The following is a 24,236-nucleotide window of genomic DNA, read 5'->3' on the forward strand; positions in this document are numbered from 1 at the left end:
CTCACTAAGCTCAAAGTGGTCGACGCGCCGAGCGCTCAGGTAGGACAGGTACCGATTTTGACGGATTTTAAATCCATTTGACCACGTCTGCCGTTTTGAAATTTTGAAAATATATGATTATTATTATCGGAAAATAAGAATGGCAGACCATTATCGCGCATTTTACTTTGTGGCAGACCACTTTGAAAATGCTAAATTGCATTGAAAATGCAAAATTTTGAAAGTAATTGACTAGATCTGCCATTGATTTAATAATATGTTGTTTATTATAGTCTTAAAAACTTATATTGATCACGGCAGACCTCTACATTGCGTACATACATCAACATATAATAAAATCTTAGCTACTACCCGGCCAGATGTATATTATGTTTTCCGTTCACTGTTTTAGAGGAATATAATTTACTTGCGATTTACTTTAGCAATGTATTTACCGAAATTAATATTTTTTTATATTCTATATACTAAACTTCATTAGTTAGACAATTAAGAAGTGAATTTTTTATGGAATATAATAAATAATACGGTATAATGCTGATCAAAAAATAATTCAATTCCTCATTTTTATCATTCAACATTTAACTTGCCAGCTATACAATGCCAAAAAATCTAGTGATGTAGATGATGGAAGGTTCCAGCTATTCGTTAGCAACTATAAATATTCAGACATCAATGAAAATTATAGAAAAAAAAATCAAAAATTTGAGGCAAGCTCAATACCACCGCATAAGAGTGAGCTTTATCAACAACTTTTGAGGGCCCACTATATTTCTTCTATTTGGAGAAATGCTTACAAAAAGCAACTGACAACTTTAGACCCATTGGAGTATGGTTGGATTGAGCAGGACAACATATATGCCTTCAAAGGGTTCGAAGGTGACCAACTTCCATATTTTGTGAGTGACTTAATCACCAATGTTCCTGGTAAGTTGATAACAATTCTTTCTCGAACATGTTCAGATGAATTTACGTTCATTTTACAATTTATGTTTTATTTTTGCAGTATTCGATTCAATGGTTGATGAAGACGAGTCGCCTAACGATAAAGATGACTCGGATGATGATGATGATGAATGAAGATTGATATATATATATAATATGTAATGCATGCATGATATATTTTTTTAACTGATTTAACACTTTTAAATTTTGTCTTGACGAAATAAAAATGAGGAATTGAATTCTTTTTTGATCAGCATTGTACCGTATTATTTATAATTATTCCATAAAAAATTCACTTCTTAATTGTCTAACTAATGAAGTTTAGTATATATAATATAAAAAAATATTAATTTCGGTAAATACATTGCTAAAGTAAATCGCAAGTAAATTATATTCCTCTAAAACAGTGAACGGAAAACATAATATACATCTGGCCGGGTAGTAGCTAAGATTTTATTATATGTTGATGTATGTACGCAATGTAGAGGTCTGCCGTGATCAATATAAGTTTTTAAGACTATAATAAACAACATATTATTAAATCAATGGCAGATCTAGTCAATTACTTTCAAAATTTTGCATTTTCAATGCAATTTAGCATTTTCAAAGTGGTCTGCCACAAAGTAAAATGCGCGATAATGGTCTGCTATTCTTATTTTCCGATAATAATAATCATATATTTTCAAAATTTCAAAACGGCAGACGTGGTCAAATGGATTTAAAATCCGTCAAAATCGGTACCTGTCCTACCTGAGCGCTCGGCGCGTCGACCACTTTGAGCTTAGTGAGTCCCCACCTCATGCATGGTAGGTATAGGGGTCTCAATGTACGAAAATTCAGGTCTGGTCAAATACATACAGGTAGATCCCACGGGCTCTCGGGCTATATAGGTCCATGCAAACAGCAATGCGCGCAAACAAGCCACTCTGGATCGCAGCTGGCCCGAAAGTAAACATTACGTTTAATTTTATGAACTGTATTTCCTCAGAAATAGGGATGTCGACTTTATGTAATCTCGCTTGATTTGCATTGATCTCTTTTTGCGGTCTACATAACCGCTAGCAGCCTCGTAGGGCTGTTCTGGCTTCACCTTGGTTGGTGAGCGAGTTCAGACGGCCTAGCCTGAGGGCTGTACCTTCTGCTAACACAGTTGCTAGACCTATAATACAATCACAACATCAACCCGTCGTAAAATATTACTAATAATCATTAATATTACTTAATCAACCGAAACGTCACATTAAATGTTCGCGTATATTATCCAGTGGAAATAAATTTTAATTTTAATTTAGTTTATGAATCCATTAAATCACAGCTTACATTCAAAATATTTACATAATTTTAACAATTTATATGACATTTTTTTAGAATTTGTGTAAAATAAAATAACGAACGATAATGGATGCAAACTAAATCGAAAGAAATACTGCTCACTGCTTATTTAATCGTCGGTTACGAGGAAGAGTTCCACGAGCTAACCCATAGGACACAGCCCACTGAGTTTCTCGCCGGATCTTCTCGGTGGGTCGTGATTCCGATCCGGTGGTAGATTCTACGAAGCACTGCTCTTGCTAGTGCTAGTCTTAGCAAATTCTCTCAGGTCGAGCCCGTGAGCTCACCTACCCGTCCGGGCGTAGCTGAAATAGCCCTTAGGCTACCAGCGAATAGGTAGGGAAAAAGCAAACCAAACATACATATAAATGGATACACGTATAAAATACTTAGTTAATTTTTTACTCATGGTAGTACCTCTTGTGAGTCCGCGCGGGTAGGTACCACCGCCCTGCCTATTTCTGCCGTCAAGCAGTAATGCGTTTCGGTTTGAAGGGTGGGGCAGCCGTTGTAACTATGCTTAGATCTTGAAACTTATATCTCAAGGTGGGTAGCGCATTTACGTTGTAGATGTCTATAGGCTCCAGTAACCACTTAACACCAAGTGGGCTGTGAGCTCATCCACCCATCTAAGCAGTAAAAAAAAACTTAGTTAATAGCCATGTAAAAGCAAATAAAAATGTTGCAAAACCGGTTATTTACCTGGCGACCTTTTCCAGTGAATGCTATATCTTGGTTGAGCACTTATCTTCACACACACGACGTCCGTCATCGCGCCACACCACACACACGCGCGTGTAATTCATTAAATGAATTGTAACTACGTTGTTATAAGGATTTAAATCAAATAATTCATGTTTTAGAAATATTTTAGTTCAAGACGGATTACTGTTCAATGGTGATGTGTGTGATTTAGTGAACCGTTGGAAGTTTACATGAAAAATGGGTGCCCTTGATTGTGTTAATACAAAAATGGCTGCAACCGGTAGCACTGAAGCCTTTACAATTAATATTTCATCGAATACTACTTTAAATGTATCGGTAAGTGTTGTAGCATATAGTCCTTTAATGAAGTAAATATATTTTTAAAGCGTTGAGAAATTTCGGTGATTGCAGGAAAAGAAAATAACTTCATTCAACTCTTATTTTTCCTTTAGTGGCATTGCAAAGCAAGGCCTGATAAATCCTATAAATCACTATCTGACAACTGAAAAGTCAGTTTTTTGTTTGCAAAAATTACTGTTACCTGGATCATAATATTATTTGCCTTTAGTAGTTTTGTTACTGAAACTTTATCCGCCGGAGTACAATTTTTAAATAAATTATTCACATATTAATTATTTAATTCAATTATTATTCTCCATTATCGTTTATCGTAACTAATTATTTACGGTATTCACTTTAGTTTACGTGAGTCTAAATTAAAAGGTTTCATCTTGCATTTTTTATTTATCCGTGACCAAGGAAATGTAAAGTTTTTTCGAAAAGTTAAAAGTCTGTACTGTTAAAGTATTTTTATTTATTGCGGTAAATACATCTTTATTATTAGTTAATTCGCTAATTGAAATTTGTATGTTCAGTTTATGTTTTTTTATCTTTGGTGTATATTTTTACACAGATTGTTTTGAAATTGCATTTCATTATTATATCAAATAGCAACGGATTCTGTTTTATGTCTTTTATTTGAAAACGTCACTTATTTATTAGTTTATAACAAACGTCTATACGGCATGTGAAAGTTTACTTCGTAAAGATGTAGGCCGTGTAGAGCCTTTAGAGTAAGTGAGAGAGAGAGAGAGAGAGAGAGTGTGTGTGTATGTTACGAAGAAAATGGCATTATTTAAATTATTTTGGAACACAACACAAAAACAGAAATAACTTGATTGTAAATACGTAATAATAATATTACCTTCATGGGTATTATTTAGTAACTATTATTTATTCATTAGTGAATTCCGTAAGTAATTATATAATAAAATATTTACGCGTTTGATAAAACAAGTGAATGCGATTTATTTATTTCTGTACTTAAATTATTCACCTACGTAATTGCCATTTTGATACTAACATAGTTTTAAGAGAACTACTAATATTTAATGAGTCCAGGTTAGTTTAATAAAGAAATATTTAAAAAAAACTTACACAATGCGATATTTCGATAAAAATTTAATTAATAATATACGATTTTTTTTTAATTGACCCCGAATCGAAATCACTCTTTTCGGGATTCGAGATTTTTTAAAACTTCCTTTGAGAAAAGATATGTGTCGTAACTACACTCAAGAAGCTATGTGAAAGGGAGGGAGCTCGTTCCAAAGACAGAGTACGTGAAACATAAAACGGCTTATGATCGCAGGGAGTAAGTACTGTGTATTTAATGCGACTTTTTTAACGTTCTCGATAGCGTAAAAGTTAGCTCATATTTGTATGGAATGGGATCGTTTGCCTACGTTTGCCGCTAGGCGCGCTGTTCCAACTGCATACAAAATTGGGCTAACTTTTACGCTATCGAGAACATTAAAAAATTCGCACTGAGCTCACTGGTGGTAGGACGTCTTGTGAATCTACCACCGTGCCTATTTCTGCCGTGAAGCTACTGCTTACGCATTACTATGCGTTTTTGTTTGAAGGATGGGACAGCCGTTGTACTGTAAAAACCACGGAATAGTTAAATAAGGTTGGAAAGGCCTTTGCTCTAATTTTGTATTAGAACCAGTGTCGCCGCTTCATCCCCACTATTTTAATTTCTACACATACACACACTGTGATTACAAGTATTTCGCACACAATAAAAACACCCACACATAAATCTCAGGACAGATATTCGTTCGCAAACTAGCACAAAACACCCGTAGGCATACACACTCACACACGCAAAAAGGCAATAAAAATGTTCATACACGCTAGTGCTTGATAAAATCGATAATCTTTGTCGATAAATTATCTGATGAATGAATGGAGAAAATGAAACATGGAATAAATATTGAAAAAAAAAACTATTTTACTTTTATTAATTACAAATAGTCACTGTCCCTGGAATAAAACGTATTTGTTAAGCAGTTGGCGCTTGCTATTAATAGCGAATGAATTTTTCAAAATTAAGTGTATTCTGATTTTTTTATGGTAAAATCATTTTCAGTAAAATGTTTAGAGTAGTAGTAGTAAATAGTACTCGTCTTTGTCTCCAGTTTCCTCTACCTGTCACGTCAATCCATTGTTCGCTGGCGTTAGGTTCTTTAGGAAACCTAAAATTTTTAATTAACTGCATAAGTCAAATAGCATTTTACTTAGATTTTAATACGTCTAAGACAATATAGTAAATACCCGTAAATGAGTCCCTTTATATTATACCTTCACATTAATTCAATGATAATAATTCAATAATAATAATACATATTTATTTTACTCAAAATACGTCTCACTAAGAATATACTAGGTATCATTAATTAAATATAAAATAATGCAAAAAATATCCATGTCAAATATAAATATAGTCGAGAATTCTGTCAATGATTTTATTTCACCACATGGTCACCTCACTATCGACAACTGCACCACGGCCAATCAGGGCAAACGCCGAAATTTCAAAGATTGAAGTGTAGAGGACGCAATGCATGTAGTACATTGGAAGCTGACTTGGTCATTGCGTTCATTGGGCGAGTACACATCGCGCAATGTATGCTATTTATAACTTGCTGCAATAATATTGTTAATGTTTGGAATTTCATAATGCTCAGTATATTTTTATGTTTTAGACAAATAATATTGTAATTAAATGGTAATTTCGACTTACCGATCGAAAGATATACCTCCTCGCTCTATACTTGAGGTCTGATTTTTTGTTTTACAAGTTATAATTGCACAACACGGCCCTATAAAGCGGAGATCTGTTCGCCAAAGTAGTCCGAAGCGCACTAAACGCGGTGAATGAAAGAATCGGTCGAGTTATGTTTGTACAAACATAACTGTGGCACGCTTGCCCCGCCTACATTACCATTCCAACTTTATTTATCTATTCCGTGGTAAAAACTGAGACCCGAGAACTAATTTCTCAAAGTGGATGGCGGCATTTACACCGTGAGCTCGTTCACTCATCTAACCAATAAATAAATAAAAATAGTAATTATCAATAGTATTGATTGACTGTTGATACGATGACGGGATCACAAACATTCACTCAGGACGCTTCTTATATAAATTGATTAGCGACCCGCCCTCGCTTCGCTTCGAAGCCCGGGACACCAGTGCTACGAGGCCCCTATTGTTTGTGCTGTGCGATTGTGTGTACCCAAAGTGAGTGTGTTTGCATCTAGCGGTGTTGTTTCGGCGCGGAGACGTTCCGAGCAACGTAACGCAGGACCCGGGACCAGGTGAGTTGTTCGACACTTTCTTTCCTAACATTGGTTAATTGCGGGTAGTTGTCGTTCAGCCTGGAAAAGCTGCGTACTCATTTTATTCTAAGAATAAAAACCGAGTTACGTTAGCGCCTTCGAGTCTGGCCATCTGTGTCCGTTCCCAGTCCTCCCCTACCCTTCGGGGTTAGGAGGGGCTGTTACTAAACCCGCGTAAGCCGATTTACGGTGGTGGACCTCGGCAACGTCGGGAACCCCGTATACAGTTTGTTTTTAGATATAGTAGTAGTTCATAGTAGTTTTCTTTATTCTTGCTTTATTGTCTTTAAATTGTTATTATTTCTATTACTAATTATTTAAACTAATTTTGAGATATTAATTATAATTCCTATTTTGTAATCACCCACTAGCGCCACTGTGGCAGATCTATTTACTATAATTAAGTTTTTTCAAATATACCCTCCATAGTTTTAATATTTTAAATTCATGTAAATATAAATTTAATTTTTACGTTCCAATATTGGCGAACCGACCGACCCTTGTAAGTGGTCATTTCAATTTTTCTTTTAGTAATTAGTACGAAACACGCTGTAGGTTTCCCCGTCGTTGCCGACTTACAGTAGTTTGTTTTCTTTGTAGATTGTAGATTAAATTTATGTGTCTGTTGGAATTCTATCCCCACCTTACTACAAGCTGGGGTGGAATCCTGCAGGTCCATCGGTATCGTGTCGGGGCGATTGAACGCTCGACGCATACATATACATAATTGTTAATAGTCTCCTTATTTCTTTATTTTACACCAAATTATTATAGTTTATTATTTACTAGGTTGAATATTTTACAACATTTAGATGCACATAAATAAGAACTCGAGTCTTCAATAGTAAGTACATTGTTAATTTTGTAGATTTTTATTATTTTATGTTAATTTTCCTACGCACACTACAAGTGGCCGGCTGCGGCGGATGCCTGCAGGGTGGACCGTTGCAGATTAATTTTAGTGTATGTTCAATTTTTTGTCTTTGCTATTAGTTTAATCCAATTTTTTATTATTATTATTCTATAATTCTTTTCAAGTAGCTTAAATTATGGTATCTTTGACCAGTTAATTAGTTTAGTTCAGTTAATTATAAGCACCTATTAATTTATTAGTTAAAGCCAACAAATACATCGGTCGGTTAGCGGAAGTATATGGTTATATAGTAACTATCACGGATGTACCGACAGTCGTGGGACCCGTTAAAATAATTGGCTAAAACATGTCTGGGGGGACATCACCCCCCATTATCAGCACCCCCGGCCCGTCCCGTAAGGGACGCCAAGTTATGTCGAGTCTAAGATTCAGACCAGCACCAGCAACCCGTACAGTCTCGATGGGACTCGGGACGGACAGCCGGCCCGGGCCTCCGGTCGCGGCCCAGAGGACTCCGAGGATCGAACCGGAGGAAGATGTCCTTCCCCCGTTGACCGATCCCTCTGGGCCCTCTCGGCCGCGGAAGAAGGCCAGGTCCGAGTCTGACCGAGGCTCATCGAGCGAAAAGGACAAGCGTCCTAGAATAGGCCCCTCGTCTAGATCGGAGGGAGAGGAGAGTGCGACCACATCCTCTGCACACTCCTCAACCGAATCGGTCACTCCTTCCTCGTCTAGGTCTTCGTCCCCCTCTGGGAGTCCAATCCCAGCTCAACCAATTCCGAAGCCTAGGGCTCCCGCCAGGACAGGGACAGCCCCAAGGCAAGTAAGATCCCCTCCTCGCTCTCCTTCCCCAACGCTATCTCCAATCCCGGTAGACTCAACCCGAGGTGCCCCCGCCCTAAGCGGCACGGCGGGCAACCTGGATTCGACCAGGTACATGGACCTCGAGTCTACCAGACCTCAACAAGTCACTAAGCCCAACCCCACTCCCTCCACCTCCTATGCTGCCATGGCAGCTAGGCCAGGTATCCCTACCGCCCAGAGGACTTCCCAATCCTCACGAGTCCCTCCCCCGAGGCCGAAGGGTCGCGCCCAGGAGGAACTGCGCCGACACCCGCCAATTATGGTGGAGGCCCTTCCAAATTGGTCCCGCCACATGGCGGCCATTAGGGAGCGCCTAGGCCGCGCCCCCTCGGTGCGACCCTTCGGCGCCGGTTTCAGATTTCTGCCGACGTCGGCTGAGGAGTATAGGGCGGTCCAGGCCTACCTGTCGGAGGCCTCTGCCAGGGACGGTACCATTAAATGGTACTGTTACGCCCTGGCGGAGGAGATGCCTTCGAAGGTGGCAGTCCGGGGCCTCCCTGCCGACACCGACGAGGCAGAAATAGTCAATGCCCTGAAGGAGCTGGGATTCCCGGCTCGATACGCCAGGTGCATTAGGTCCCGGAGAGGGCGTCCGGGCTGCGTTTTTCACGTAGCCCTGGACCACCTCTCGAAGGACGACCTCGCCCGCTTGTACGCAGTCAACGAACTGCTGTACCTGCCGGGGGTGACGGTCGAAGGATGGCGTCCAATCCGAGGGCCTGCGCAGTGTCATCGCTGCCAGGCCTTCGGACACGCCTCCTACAACTGTCATCGCGCGGTCCGTTGCGTAAGGTGTGCCGGGGAGCACATCGTAGCGGACTGCCCGAGGCCGAGGGACGGCCCGTTCTCCTGTGCCAACTGCGGGAAGGACCACGCCGCCGTCGACAGACGGTGTGCGGTCTTCCGCAAACGGGCCAGGATGATGGGAGCAACCGTCCCCCCTCCTGCACCACAGGCACCTCGAGCCGGGAGTGCAGCTCTTCCGGCTTCAATACCTGTAGCAAAGGGGAAGGGGAAGGGGAAAGGGAAAACTTCCCAGCCCCCTCCCCCATCCCACTCCGCTCCGTCTGCTGTGGTGGTGGAGGCACTGCCATCGGCGCCTACGCTGATGGCACAGGCCAACCCACCACGGCGGATAAATAAACCCAAACCCACTCCTGCTCCCCGTGGTCGTACATCTGCTGGTATATCAGTGCCTAAACCACTCCCGACTAGCGGCCCTACGTCCACTAAAAGGGAGAAGAACAAGAGGAAAAAGGCCAAAAGGAAAACAAGAAAAAGGGAAGAAAGAGAGAGACTAAGGGGTACATCTGAACCCACAGTGCCAGAACCCCAACAAACCAACACAGAAACCATGGAGGTCTCCGAGGCCCCCCTTACTGCCCAACAACCGACATCAAGCCAACCACTGCCTACAGCCCATCCGGCCGAAGGCAAGCACGACTTGAACAATCAGCCCCCCCTCCCCCCCCGCCCTCAGCGCGAGCGCCGCAGCGGTCGACAGGCCTCCCAGCCTGCCGGCTTTGCTGCATGGCTGCTCGCACTGTGGGAGAAATTGTCCGAGGTGATCTCCGGAGTAATCCGTGAGATCGCCTCGGGAGCCAGTCCCTTCGGGGCGCTCCTGTCGGGGTTCTACCGAATGATTGCGCAGTTCAATGGCTAGCCAGGAGCTGCGCATCATTTATTGGAACCCCGACGGGATAAAGTCCCGAAAGAACGACCTGCTTGTTCTCGCCCGGGAGTATAACCCAGAGGTTGTGCTCCTGGGCGAGACCAAGCTACGCCCTCAGGATGCGTTCAGGATTCCAAACTACTTCATGTACCGACGTGACGAGCTTACCCCTGCCGGGCGGCCGTTCAGGGGCACTGCGGCCCTCGTCAGGCGGGACGTGGTGCATGATCAGTTGGATTTGCTGTCCTTCACATCGACAAGGTCAGTCGGTGTGAGGGTACACACCTCGGGAGGAGATATGCGGATTTATGCCGCGTATAGACCCCCGGGGCCTGAATTTCACCCTGAGGACATAAGACGGGCCCTGAATCACGACAGCCGCCCAGCTCTGCTGGTCGGGGACCTCAACGCGAAGCACGTCGCGTGGGGCTCCCGACTTAACTCAGCAGTGGGCAGGCGGCTGTTAGAAGATGCCGATAGGGGCGACTACTCCGTGGTCGGCCCCGACGAACCCACACACATCCCGACCGCCGCGCGCTATCAGCCCGATGTGCTGGATGTGTGTGTGCACAAGGGGCTACGGTGCCCCGTAACGATCGAGGCACTGTACGACCTGGGTACCCCACATCTCCCTATCCTGGTGACACTGGGAATGGGGCTCACCCGGGTTGCGACCTCGCCCCTACGACCGAAGGTCGACTGGGAGCTCTTTAAGAGACGACTAGTCGACCTTCCCGTGATTCAGGACCCCAACACCCCTGATGGGGTCGACGATGCGGCAACCCGCCTTGTTGACTCCATCAGGGGAGCGATCGACCAGGCGACGACTCTTGTGCCCAGCGGCGGGCCCAGAGGTATACTCCCGGCCCATCTGAAGGCGATTATTCGTCGGAAGAGGGGCTTGAGGAGGCTCTGGGCGACAACTCGTTGTCCCAGGATAAAGCGCGAGCTTAATGAGCTGGAAGCGGAGCTGGCGACAAAGATTAGCACCTTTAGGGGCTATGCCTGGCAGGAGAGGATCGAGGAGGCCCGCGAGGACCCCTCCTCAGTATCCCTCCACCGGCTTTGTCGCCAGCTCTCAAATCGGCCTGCCCCGACTTGTCCACTCGTGGACGAGAGGGGCAACCGATGCTTCTCGGCTCAGGCCCGCGCCGATATCCTGGCCGAAATGCTGGAGCGGCAGTTCGCTCCTAATGACTCTGCACCCTCAGAGGCCGCATTCCACCAATCGGTGGAAGAGAGCGTAGCAAGCCTGCTCTCCTCCCCGGTGCCACCGTTGGGAGATGGTGATCTCATCACTCCCAGCGAATTGCGCCTCATCATCAAGCGGATGAAGAGGCGCAAGGCGCCGGGTGAGGACGGTATTCCCTCCCTCGCTTTTTTCCACTTCCCTGAAACGGTCGTGTCATATATGACACGGCTGTTCAACTCCATTCTGTCCACAGGACACTTCCCGGGAATTTGGAAATTGGGCAAGGTTATCGCCTTGCCCAAACCCGGCAAGGACAGGAGAAATCCCTCCAGTTACCGTCCGATCACGCTGCTGTCGCACGTGGGCAAGTTGTTCGAGCGGCTGCTGCTGAGAAGGATGTCGCCGCACATCCTTCTCAGACCCGAGCAATTCGGGTTTCGTAGCGGTCACTCGACAACGCTGCAATTGGTCCGCGTCATGCATCACTTGGCGGATCGGACCAACGCGCGCCAGTACACGGCCGCAGTCTTTCTCGACATCGAGAAGGCCTTCGACCGTGTCTGGCATGCGGGACTGATCCACAAGCTGTTGCAGAACACGGACCTCCAGCACGCCTACGTGCGACTGCTGGGGTCGTACCTGGAGGGAAGATCCTTCCTTGTCGCGGTCGAGGGCGCCAAGTCGTCGGTGCGCCCAGTCACGGCCGGAGTTCCGCAGGGGAGCGTCCTGGCACCATTCCTCTACGCTCTCTACACCAACGACATTCCCACGCTCGAGGGCAACCTCGAAGCGTGGGAAGCCGACGTGAAGTTGGCGCTGTTTGCCGACGACAGCGCCTACTTCGCGTCATCCAACTTCCCCTCTGCGGCCATTTCGAGGATGCAGAGGTTATTGGACTTACTGCCCCAGTGGCTGGACCGATGGAGGGTCGCGGTCAACGTGGGGAAGACCGCGGCTATTCTCTTCGGTCCGGTCCGCACAAGAGTCGTCCCGGGACAGCTCAGTCTCCGTGGCGCTAATGTCGAGTTTAGATCCAGCGTCCGGTACTTGGGGGTCGATATCGACCGGAGTTTGAGGATGACCGCCGCTCGCTACGCGAGATTCCTCCTCCGGCCGGTGTTGGCCTCCAGGTTGCCGGTCAGGACTAAGCTCGGCATTTATAAGACGTATGTCCGTTCCCGTATCACGTACGCAGCTGCGGCCTGGTATCACCTCATCCCGCAGGCCATGCGGGTGAAGTTACAGGCCCAGCAGAATCTGGCTCTTCGCACGATAGTCGGAGCAGGGCGTTACGTCAGTAATGCCTTAATCGCCCGGGATCTGGATGTGGAGTCGCTCGAGGAGTTCATCCGGAGGCTAGCTCGTAATCTTTACGAGCGGGCTGACGGTGGACCCCACGAGCATCTCCACAATTTAGCTCCCTTGCACGCTAGACCACCTGATGGTCTGGCGCTACCAAGGGAGCTACTGGAACCCCCGGCTATGGTAAGATAGTCGGCTTAATCGGAGTGATATGGGAGTGCTCATAATGAGTGCCCCCATGGGACTGAGCTGTCCACACTCGTCACTTCCCCCCACATTGTTGGGGTGCCCCCCTATGGGGACCCATTTTCCACCCCCGAGGGTGGACCACTCCCCCGTTTGGGGAGTGTTTTAAGTCGGCCCCTCCCCGTGACGGTCTTCCCCTTCTGGGGAGCCCGGAGCGGGTGAGCGCCAAACTAGTGCCGCGGCTCCCCCTCTGATTTGTAGAGGCGGGGCCGCGGCATGGGGCCGGTGGCGGGCCCCAAAGTTGCTGACTGTTGTCCCTGTATGTATATAGTAGTTTAGTTAGTTTTAGGTTAGTTGTAGTTAGTTGTAGTTAGTGAGTAAGAGAAAAAAAAAAAAAAAAAAAAAAAAAAAAAAATTTTGCTGTAGGAAGCAGAGGACAGCAGCCGGCGCCGGGGTGTCACCGCCGCGGGCATCGAGCCGTCACCAGACTGCCCATCGTATTATATATAAGTATATATAGATGTAAATTGCCGCCGAACACGCAGCGAACAGCGTACCTATCCCCAAGTCCTCCCTGCATCATTTCACCCCTGCCCTATGTGGCAGGGAGCTTCGTCCCGGGCAGTGGGGTTTGCCCCGAGGCCCGTTCCGTGCCCCCGACAGGGGGTACGACGACCCTTCTTGCTTTCGCTTCGAAAGCATAAAAGGGGAATGCCCACTCTCCATAGTGTGCTAGGCCCAAGATGGACATCAAATATTACTATAAAAATGGTCTGATTCAAATTCTTAAATGTATTAGATATCTAAAAAATATATTGATATTGACGCCACTATTATAAAAAATATAATAAAAATAAAAACTCGTTTTGAGGTTAATTTTCTATACAAATACTTCAAGAACTTTTCTTTTTTTAATGTTTAAGATGTTCCTCATGTATTTTTATCCAATTGTAGTTATTAAGGTATAAAAAACACACATACTTCTTTAAATATCTATATTTATATTTTCTTCATCTTCATACACAATTAGTAAATCATGTAAAAATAGCACAGGAGAGCATATACAGACAAAATTGTAAAAAATGTTCTTTTGGTATATGTACCGTATATATATTCATATGCATTTATTTCAATACTGCAAACAGACACTTCAATTTTATTTATATGTATAGATTAATGTAATGAAACAAAAATGTGTAATGAAACAAAAACGGTATGAACAAATTTTGCGTTGCTGACGAAATTTCAAATGTATCGCGCTCGTATTACTAAGATGTCATAATAAAATTATTTAACCAAGTTGAAGACTATTTAAAAATACTCACGTTTGATACAATACACATTGTTATCAACGATTTAATTTTTGTTGAATGAAAATTAAATGGCCTGGTAACATTTTTCAAAGTAATATTGTAAAAATACAACGAGGTATCTCGCGTAATTTCAACGCCTTATTTATTTGCAATCTATCGATTTTAGAAACTTTTACTGCGTAAACTATAATGTGGCGATGCTTAAACCGGTCACTCACATTCGCACGAATACGCAAACCCGCAAGTGTAGGACGACATTTGCAAATGATTATGCAAAGTTTTTGCTGCATTCGTGGTTTTCCAAGCTGTGTCGGTTTTTCAACGGACATCAAAGCACGCGAACCGCGATTATTCGTGTAGTCTCCCACACATTCATGTGACCAGTTGCGCCCACGATTGCGAAGGTAACGGACGTGTCGCCATTTTCATAATTCGTGACGTCTACTGTGTAGCGTACCTTAATCATGGATTGTAACAACACTAAGGTGATGGAGTTCATTGAACTCCTGCAAAATGAATCGACCATATGGGTCCCTCAAAAGAAATCCTATGAAAACAGAATGGCTAACGGCCAAGGGACGCCTGGGAAAGAATTAAAAACTCCCTTTCTCTTTAATGTTCTATTGGTGAATTAAAAAAGAAGAGAAATTCGTGAGACATTTACGAATGTCTGGGACAACAAGTGTGGGAGGAAGCGCAAACGGGTTCGCAAATTGAGTACCGAACCCATTTGCACAGCCGCTAAGTTTGCGAATGAATGTATGACGGCCCTTCACATGCGCGCAAATACGTACATACATTGTATGACCGGCATTAGATACGTCAAAAACTGGCACGGCTTCTTTTTCTATTTTTTGTTTATTAATTAAGCATGTGGAGGAGCTCTCGTCCCATCTGATATTGAGTGGTTACCGAAGCCTATAGACATCTACAACATAAATGCCGCCACATACCTTGTGATATGAGTTCTAAGGTCTCAATTTTTACAGTACAACCGCGGCCTCACCCTTCAAACCGAAACGCATTACTCCTTCACGGCAGAAATAGGCAGAGTGGTGGTACCTACCTACCCGTGCAGACTCACAAGACGTCCTACCACCAGTAATTACGCAAATTATAATTTTGCGGGTTTGATTTTTATTACGCTTGGTTATTCCATCGCCGCGGAAGTCAATCGTGAACATTTGTATTTCATTACAAAAATTGATACCCGCCTGCGGGATTCGAACACCGTTGCATCGCTACATACTAATGCAACGGACGCCTTATCCTTTTGGCCACAACGACCTTCTTTGTTACGGTTTGATAACCATTCCGGGCCTCTGTTGGACGCGGATCCAAGTATCCACGGATAAATTGTCCAGGATTGGTATTAAGACGCCTCCAATTCAACTTGAACCGCTCTGGGGGCTGCAGATCATACCTCACTAATCTGGATCGAACTCCCGGGCGTCTGTTGAAAGGATAATCTAATATAGTAATACCACGGAACCTTCATACGAGAGCCATCTCTATATATAAAAATGAATTGCTGTTCGTTAGTCTCGCTAAAACTCGAGAACGGCTGGACCGATTTGGCTAATTCTGGTCTTGAATTTTTTTTTTAAGTCCTGGGAAGGTTTAAAAGGTAGATAAATATGAAAATGCTCGGAATTAAATAAACATAACAATTATGTGTTTTTCCTTTGATGTTTCCCGTCGGACGGATTCCTTTTGTTTGTTTTGAGTTTATTTTATAAAAAAGTTTAGGTCTTTTATTTATCGATTGAGGCACTACAAAGTCTGCCGGGTCAGCTAGTACTAAATAAAATTGATTTTAGTGTTGGTAGCAATAAACTAACAGCTTTAGTGGATTCATCACGAGACAATTTAAGTCACGAAGGCTAATATACAAATTGATATTTGTTCCTGGTCCAGTCTAGTTTGACTTCTGTGCATTGGACAACACAAGTCTTCAAGAACAGATATTTTTGCGTAGAAGAGGTAGATAAAATATTCCCAAAGAATGTAGTCCAGTCTTTGCATGACTGGGCGCGTAGGGGGATAATATCAAATGTAAAGAAATATAATAAAGATTCATTGTTTTGTCTCTATAAAAGAAAATATTCATAAGTCAAACGATTACTAATGCATATTATGTTTCATCTACCTGGTACTGACGATATCCGTTTGCATTTACAACGCGCAAATACAATTGCACCGAGACGGTAACTATATAGCTGCGTACGTTTGTTTACGCAATAAAATTATTATAGAATAAGGATTCATTTATCACGTGGCGTGAATTGAATTAAAAAAAAAAAAAAAAAAAACACTTTTATTTCAAGACATCAGTCTCATATTGTGTTAGTATTACAGTAAGTAGTCAGTATTATAGTAAGTAGGTATTTGTAAACAATGGGCTATGACTTTTTTATTAAGTAGTCTCCGGCTTAAGCTGAATATACCTAATCTTAATTACAAAGTATTTTAATGCATTTTAAGCGACGGTTGGTTGTTCTCCGGGCATTGATGGCTCGATAGTGCGGCAGTTAGGGCTTTGACTACTGGGCCGAAGACCGTGGGTTCGATTCCCACATCTGGGCAAACATTGGTTGGTAAGTTTACCAGTTTGGCTAGGTCGTTTTAGAACAATTAAATTGAACCTTTGACCTCAAGCCTAGAGGCGGCTGACGGCTCTCATGTTGTGGTTGGTGTTGGCGAACTCTACCAAAAACTCCAGTAGAACGTGAACTCTATTCCTAAGAGATCACTCTTTCATTCAAATAAAACTGGCCTCAATTAATATAACGTTTAACAATTCCTTGTATATAACATAACGTGACTATCCAAATATCTATGATTTAAAAAAAATAATTTTAAACGCTAAAGGACATTTTGCTCTGGCAATTAATTAATCATAATAATTAATCATTATTATTATAATTATTATAATTAATAATTAATTATAATAATTAATTAATTGTCTCATAATAATGTATTTTATTATGATTTGATCGAATGTTATTCTAGAAGTACGGCTACTAGACGATAGATGGCGTTATTACAGGTTATTTGTGAAAATGATTTGACATTAAAATTTAACTTCAGTTCATTTTAACATTCATAAATCTAAATAGAATGTGTGTAATTCAAGTACATAATTAAAGGCTTTTTATTTAAATTTAATATTTTTTTACTTTTCGCGAATTATGAAATAATAATGAATACTATTGGTATAGTTTAATCTCTCATTTTTTTATTGTCAATAAATACTATTGCCGGTGTTTCGAATTCTTTACAGATTTCGTGGACGATAAAGTTTTATTTTAAATGGTCGTGTATCAGTATATTAAGTAGGTAGCATATAAGGTTTACGATATTATCATCATCATCATCATCATTTCAGCCTATCGCCGTCCACTGCTGAACATAGGCCTCTCAGGCATCATCATAGGAATAGATTTCCAGTGCGACCGGTCCATTGCCACCTGCATCCAACGAGACCCAGCGCTTTTTACTAGGTCGTCGGTCCATCTAGTAGGTGGCCGTCCCACACTGCGCTTGCCAGTTCGTGGTCGCCACTCCAGGATCTTTCTTACTTGCGATATTATATAAGTACAATATTGTATTTAACAAATATATTGATGAACTATGAGAGAAATATGTAACACAAACACTTAGAAAACATTGTAACTTATGACAATGTTACTCTATAAGCATTTCGTGGACTTGATAAGCACTACAATGAGTATTTATTATATTAAAACTAAAACGTTTCAAACATAAAACGCGCTGTTATTCGAAAACCAATTACAATTCAGATATCAATTAACAATGAACGCATTGTTCACAATTTTATTTTAATTTTAATTTTAATCGTCTGCTTAAAAACCAGCCCGTAGCTTTCGGGTGTGCTTTTATGTCAACTCCGACCATTGCAATGGAAGGCCTTATGGAATTTAGACCGCGTCATATAGCAATTTAAGTGGAAGCTAGGAGGATAATAGGCTGTGTTTAGATACCCCGTGTTTCTTCAAATGAGGTTTACGGATTCCTTAGCGGAAGGCCACGGCCTGGTTGTGCTCAGGGCATTGCAGACGTTCATTGGTAACTCTAATCACTCAGTATTTGGGTCTGAGGGAGATTTCAAATTGGACTTACCACTACGTTTACCACTTACGTTTTGGAGAGGGTAGCTGAGTTAAACGGAGCCTTAGATGATGCCGAGCTCATCAAGACAGTTGAGTCCAGCGACCATAGTCTGCCTTAAGGAACGCCAATATGCATTTTATATTCTACTTATACCTACGGTGCAACCTCACAAGACGCCAAATAACTTGCGCTAAACTAGACAATTACAATTGGATTGGAACCATAATATTGATATTAGATATAGTACCGATAGTGATAAGACCCAATCAGTTCAATCAGTTTTAGCGGTAGGCAGCGGCTTGGCTCTGCCCCTGGCATTGCTGAAGTCCATGGGCGACGGTAACCACTCATCATCAGGTAGGCCGTGTATTCGTCTGCCTAAAAGGGCAATAAAAAAATAAAAAATCGTACCTATCCCATAGGGATTACCGACCGCACATCTGGGTATGTAGGAATTATGAAATGAAACCAATTATAGAATCCGTGGAAAATAATTTATTCTAGTACCTACCTAGATATATTAATGGCCAGAATGGGAACTGACTTATTCACAAGGAATTGCTGCTTTTATAACGTACGGTAATTATATAGACTAGTGGTCCCGCAGTAGTCGAAATTCGACTATAATTAATTGGAATTGTACGTTTGTGCATTATTATGATTGTATTTTATACTTCTATAATCACAAATTTCGCCAAAGCTACACTATAAAAAAATATTATTAAAGACAAGCAATATTTAATCTATTCTCAATTTGACAACAGACAGACGTCAAGAACAAAAGTTTGACAATAAATAGTGTGCATGCGTGTGTGCGTCAAATACATGGCATGTAGTGTGTGTAATGCAGGGGGGTGCAACTCCCATACAAAGGAAAAGAACATTCAACTAGCGCCATCTTTAGGAACCGGCGAGGTCATTTTTGAAACGTTTTGGCCTTAATGAACTAATAAACTCACTAGATGGCAGATACGAGTTCTGACTCAATAAAAAATGTAGCGTACTTTGAAGCAGTGCTTCCACTTTTAGGGAATTCTCCCTTTTTTAGGGAAAAATAGCTGATATTTTGGATGATAAAGACAATTTAAAAAATACCAGGATTTATGATATTTCGGGGTAAAAAGCAAAGCCTATACTAGTAACTGTTGTGAATTTTAAAATAAACGATAATTAAAGTAAAACAATGAACATTTTATTTTATGGAGAGAGAATGACATTAAGTCGAGTTGACAAGTAAAAGAATAAAACAGAGTTGTGTATAAAAACTATAAAGGTTTGATTCAACAGTAACCCTCTAGTAAAGTAAATCATAGATTAAGCCACTGCTTTTTCTTAGGGATTCCCCAGAATCCCAATAAGTATAATCTGCCAAATTTTTATTTACCTATTTTCGTTGATGTCATCATAACTTACTTGTATTGTAATATACAGGTACTTCATGTACCATGAAAGATTATCATGGTAATTTCATTTACGAAAACCTTGTAATTGTCATTTCACTTTTGCTAGCAGTTCCTTCTTCAAAGACTGAGGTGGAAAGATTATTCAGTGTTCTCAAATTTAAAAACTGACAAAAGAAACAGGCTTTCTAATGAAACCCTGAACGGCTTGCTTCATAGAAAGTTCCCAACTTTGCCAGCAAACAATTGCTCAATTTTAGAACCGAACAGTGTTAGGTTGTGCAGCAAAAGAATATAAAAGCAATGCGTCGACTTCCTTGAAAATTCTAGTCCTATAGATCTATGATCTTCTGGGGGCGTTTATATTATATATACCTACATTAAATAATATGCTGTGGTTTATTTTCTGTATTTTATTTACGCTTTCTATATAAAGGATTTATGAAAGTTGTCTAGGAAATTTTAGGGTAAATTCAAAAGAAACTAGGGTAAAATGTGTTAAAAAAAACGTAAGTGGAAACACTGCTTTGAAGTTTTCAAAATTCCAGGGCCGTAAAACAATCTCAAAAAAAAAAAAAAAGTTTTCAAAATGTCGTAACGATTTAATTTTTTAAATCGTTTTTTTTTGGTCTTGGTGTGAGTTATTTTACGTTGTAGTATTAATTTAGAGCAACTTTTAGCTTTATTAGAATATTAGACGATTAGACATTGAGAAACTCTGTTTTGAATTCTCTTTAGACATAACTTGGCTCCAATACTTTTTTCTTCGTTAGCGTTTCGTAAGCCTGTGTAACTATTTTCATTTCTTACAGAATGTTTATTATTAAAAATCAGCATGCCTCGAAGATCGAAAATGAAATGCTATTTCGGATGCCTTGATAACGGTGAGTTTACACTATTTTCCCGGTATATTATTTGCTAACAGAATTATTATTCATAATATAATTAAATGAATTAGCACCAACTAATGGTCCTTCCTATTTCTGCTGCCTAGCTATCATATATGTTAAGTTTTGATCAAAACAGTCGGTATTAAGTCTCGTACTATCACACACACACCTCAGATAATAAAATTGTCTCGAGTGGGTGGAAGTATTTATGTTTTGCAACTCAGCGTATTATATGCTTATTGTCAAGTGGACCCGAACTAGTTTTTTGGAATGATCAATCAGTCATGCTTTCCTGTTTAAATAAAATACAGCACAATTGATCCAATCACATCCAAAGTTAGATGATGGCATTCACGTTTTGTTTCCTGGTGTTTGATAACTAAGTTACACCAAGTGGCCTGTGACCACGTTCATCCTTCTACCCAATATAAAATAATGTTTTTATTTTTGTAGACAAAGGTTTGATAATGACAAAATTTTATGGAAAAATTATAAGGAGCACTAAAATGTCTGAAACATGAAAAGATTGATGCACTATATTTGAACCAGAACGTGTTATGTAATATATTAATTTGTAAGTAAGATTACATTAACACTAAATTTTTCATGGTCGTATTTTTTCAATATTTGTTACATACTTAAGATACTTTGTTTCTCCGTTTCAGAAGAGAAACTGATTCAGCAAGGAACGTGAACTCTCAAGAGATCTTAATTTTTTTAAATATGTTTATAATTGATAAATTAATAATTGAAATAGTTCATAAGAACTAAATTGATGCCAATTTTGTTTTAAAATAGGTTGTTTAGTTCTTATAGTTATAGTATTACGTTTGAATAGTTGTAATTAGTAAGTTAGTAATATATGAAAATACTGATATAAATTTTTGTAAATAACCTTTTGTAAATTCTACGAGAAGATGATTTTAATTAATGATCAAAAGTCAACGGTCTTTAAAAGCATTATTTGCAATTATTTAGATTAACTGTGGAATATATTTGCTAAGTTGTGTTTTCTGTATGAGCAGATATAAATGAAAATGCCCAAACATGATTATGTTTCTTACATTTTCATTATGTGAAATCAATATGCTTGTGACTGAGTATATTAATAATTTATTAAAACTTAAGTGATAGACAGCAACCCCTATGGCACTGCTGAAGTTTATAAGCACTGGTGACCACTTATCATGGGCCGGGTTGCGTGCTCGTCTGCTGTTGAGTGCAATAAAAATTTTCGAAACCCTTTCTATTATTTAGATGTAATATTAGTGTACATTTAATTTGGATTAAAAGATAAATTTACATTTTATGTTTGCATGTGTATGTTTATTCATTTGCATGTAACGAACACCAGTTTCTTTTGTAACAAAATGTAAACTAATGGTTTGTAATGAATGTAATTAACTTTAAGATGATTTTCTTTCAATCTGCTGTTTGTTTCATCTAGTATTACCAAAACTAAAGCATCAGAAACGTCAGAATAGAAATAATTTAGATAGGGAATAAAAGTATAACTAATGTAATCATGTCTAAGATTACTATAAGCGTAATTAAGTACAAACTATCAATATTTAAGAGTACTTTAAATCATCATTACATTTTTTAAACTTTTTTTGTTTTTTTTTTGTTTTTCAAATCATGTAATAAAACGTTTGTGCAGAACAAAATGTCACATGTTATGAAAATGATTGTGGGTTAATCGTTTCTTAAATTTCTAAATGTTTATAAGAATGCTAAGAATAATTTAGTATTCACTTTAGTGTGTGTATTATCTCTACAATGCTAGTATAAATGACAATTATTGTATGACGAAGCATAGGTAGTGTTTATAGATGTAATATTTTCATACAAGGTCATGATCTGTCACGATCAACTTTAAGCAAGAACTGCTATAGTTAAGAAACATTTATTAAATTTAATTCAAATTGTCTACTATGTTTGTAATGGAAAGCTGACATGTTTATATTTCGCACAAATGACTTAAGTGACATTGAATGATTTGATTATCTAGACTTAATTAACTTTTAGATAACTTTCGATTTAATGTGTACGCTAGTAGGATTATTCTAGAGGAGTTATTGTTATTCGAAATTTTATACAATTGTACGTTCATACAATCTTTTAACAGAAAATAGTTTGTAATATAGGGAAATTAAATAGCTTACAGAGAATTACAGCTTTTTATTTTAAAAAACTGTTTTCTCTCTGTATGAAAAGATCTTATCGATTAGAATGCTGAACACAATCAAACATTCCTTAATATCTCATAAGTACTACCGGGAATTTCAGCGATTCTAAACGATAACATTTTTTCATAAAGAGAGTTATTAAAAATATTAAAATTACTAAAAAAGCCACCTGGTGGGGGGTAGGGAGACTAATAATCGACCGTAGCGACGCCTGCTGGACCGGGCTTTAACTAAAGCAAAAATAAAAATGAGAGTTGCGCATCTATCTCGAATATATTAAGTGTATAATCTATGGTGTAATGTTTTCTTTATTGATTTAATGTATATTTAATGCATTATTTTAAAAAAATATTAGCATTGTGTACTTCTTCTCTATATTCTCTATAAGTGTGGAAAATTTCTTACTCCTCCGTCCGCGCAATTTTCATAAAAAGGGATACAAAGTTTTTGCTTCACGTATTAATATATAGATAAGCATGCAGTCGCTATGTTAAAAATAGAATCCGGTCTAACAGTGCATTCGGGTCTCAATAAACTGGCTCTATCTAACAATATTAACCTAGTTGGAGTATCTGGACACGTATGTTTGGGAAAATGCTGATATTTAAAAAAAACTGGCTCTACTGCAGAAGTAAACCGAAACTATTTATGAGAAATAAATTTTGCACAAACGGATTAATCATTAAGGAATCAATTATTACGATACGACATAAGTCAAAAGTTCATTGCCCTAGAGCCATAGATTATCAATAAATTTTACATTTATTGAAATATACTGTTACAATGAGAACCTATAAATTAAATGCAATATAAATCAGAGAAAGTTAATAATTCCTCGCCTGATATTCTCGATTACAAACTATTGTAATGAAATAGGTGTATAATTAATCAACGGTCCGTATTCCTGATCGAACAAATAGTGCAAGAGTGTCTGTGACCTGTGATTGTAAATAAAAATTACTTACAATTATTATTACGGTTAAAAGTATGTTTTGTTTCCAAATATGTTTATTTAAATTCATAGTTGATGTGAGAGTGACCTTAGAATAACAAGTGGTAGTTTTTCAATATATTGAGAAATATCCGACACCTTTGACCAATTAAAATTTTAGTTATCGGCTATTATTTGAAGTTCCACCTAATCACTGACACCTCAAGGCCCAGATTAGTTTTACATTTCTCTTATAGCAATAGCTAAAGTACACTTTAGCAATAGCTATAACTTAAATTAACAAACGCAATCATTTTTATGTTTAGATATATAAAATAATAATAAATGCGGACAAATACGGGTAAGAAACTAACATGAACCGCCCATTCCAGTTAAAGCCATAACTCTTGGCGGGACGCCTCGATTATCCTATAGCCATTTTGAATTATTGTGACCCATCATGCATTGAATGAGTTAATGCAACACTTTATGATTCATTCTTACCACTTGCTAAAAATAGGAAATAAGTTTTTAAACTTTATAGGCTAAGGTGTATATGGACTATTTAGTGGCAAACAGACTTTACAACGCTAAAGGCATTGCCATACCATCTGTAATGTTAAA

General features: G+C 40.0%; 1 protein-coding gene and 2 long non-coding RNA genes across 3 annotated transcripts in view; all 3 read left to right on the forward strand.

Moving 5' to 3' along the window:
- Positions 1 to 434: 434 nt before the first annotated feature.
- On the forward strand, positions 435 to 1,198 carry LOC134200618 (uncharacterized). Its single transcript, XR_009975610.1, has 2 exons — positions 435 to 924; positions 1,004 to 1,198. It is a non-coding gene; the product is annotated as an uncharacterized LOC134200618 (long non-coding RNA).
- A 1,799-nt stretch (positions 1,199 to 2,997) lies between these two features.
- Positions 2,998 to 24,236, forward strand: part of LOC101736692 (phospholipid phosphatase 2) — a 53,814-nt gene continuing 32,575 nt past the window's right edge. Inside the window, exon 1 of the mRNA XM_038017751.2 lies at positions 2,998 to 3,315. Coding sequence (XP_037873679.1) covers positions 3,217 to 3,315 — 99 coding nt within the window. The 5' untranslated portion in view covers positions 2,998 to 3,216. The remainder of the gene's footprint in view (positions 3,316 to 24,236) is intronic.
- LOC134200656 (uncharacterized) lies at positions 19,617 to 22,663 on the forward strand. The gene is made up of 4 exons (XR_009975661.1): positions 19,617 to 20,238; positions 20,415 to 20,486; positions 20,946 to 21,066; positions 21,158 to 22,663. It is a non-coding gene; the product is annotated as an uncharacterized LOC134200656 (long non-coding RNA).

The sequence above is a fragment of the Bombyx mori genome, chromosome 19, assembly GCF_030269925.1.
Source record: "Bombyx mori chromosome 19, ASM3026992v2".
Lineage (NCBI taxonomy): Eukaryota > Metazoa > Arthropoda > Insecta > Lepidoptera > Bombycidae > Bombyx > Bombyx mori.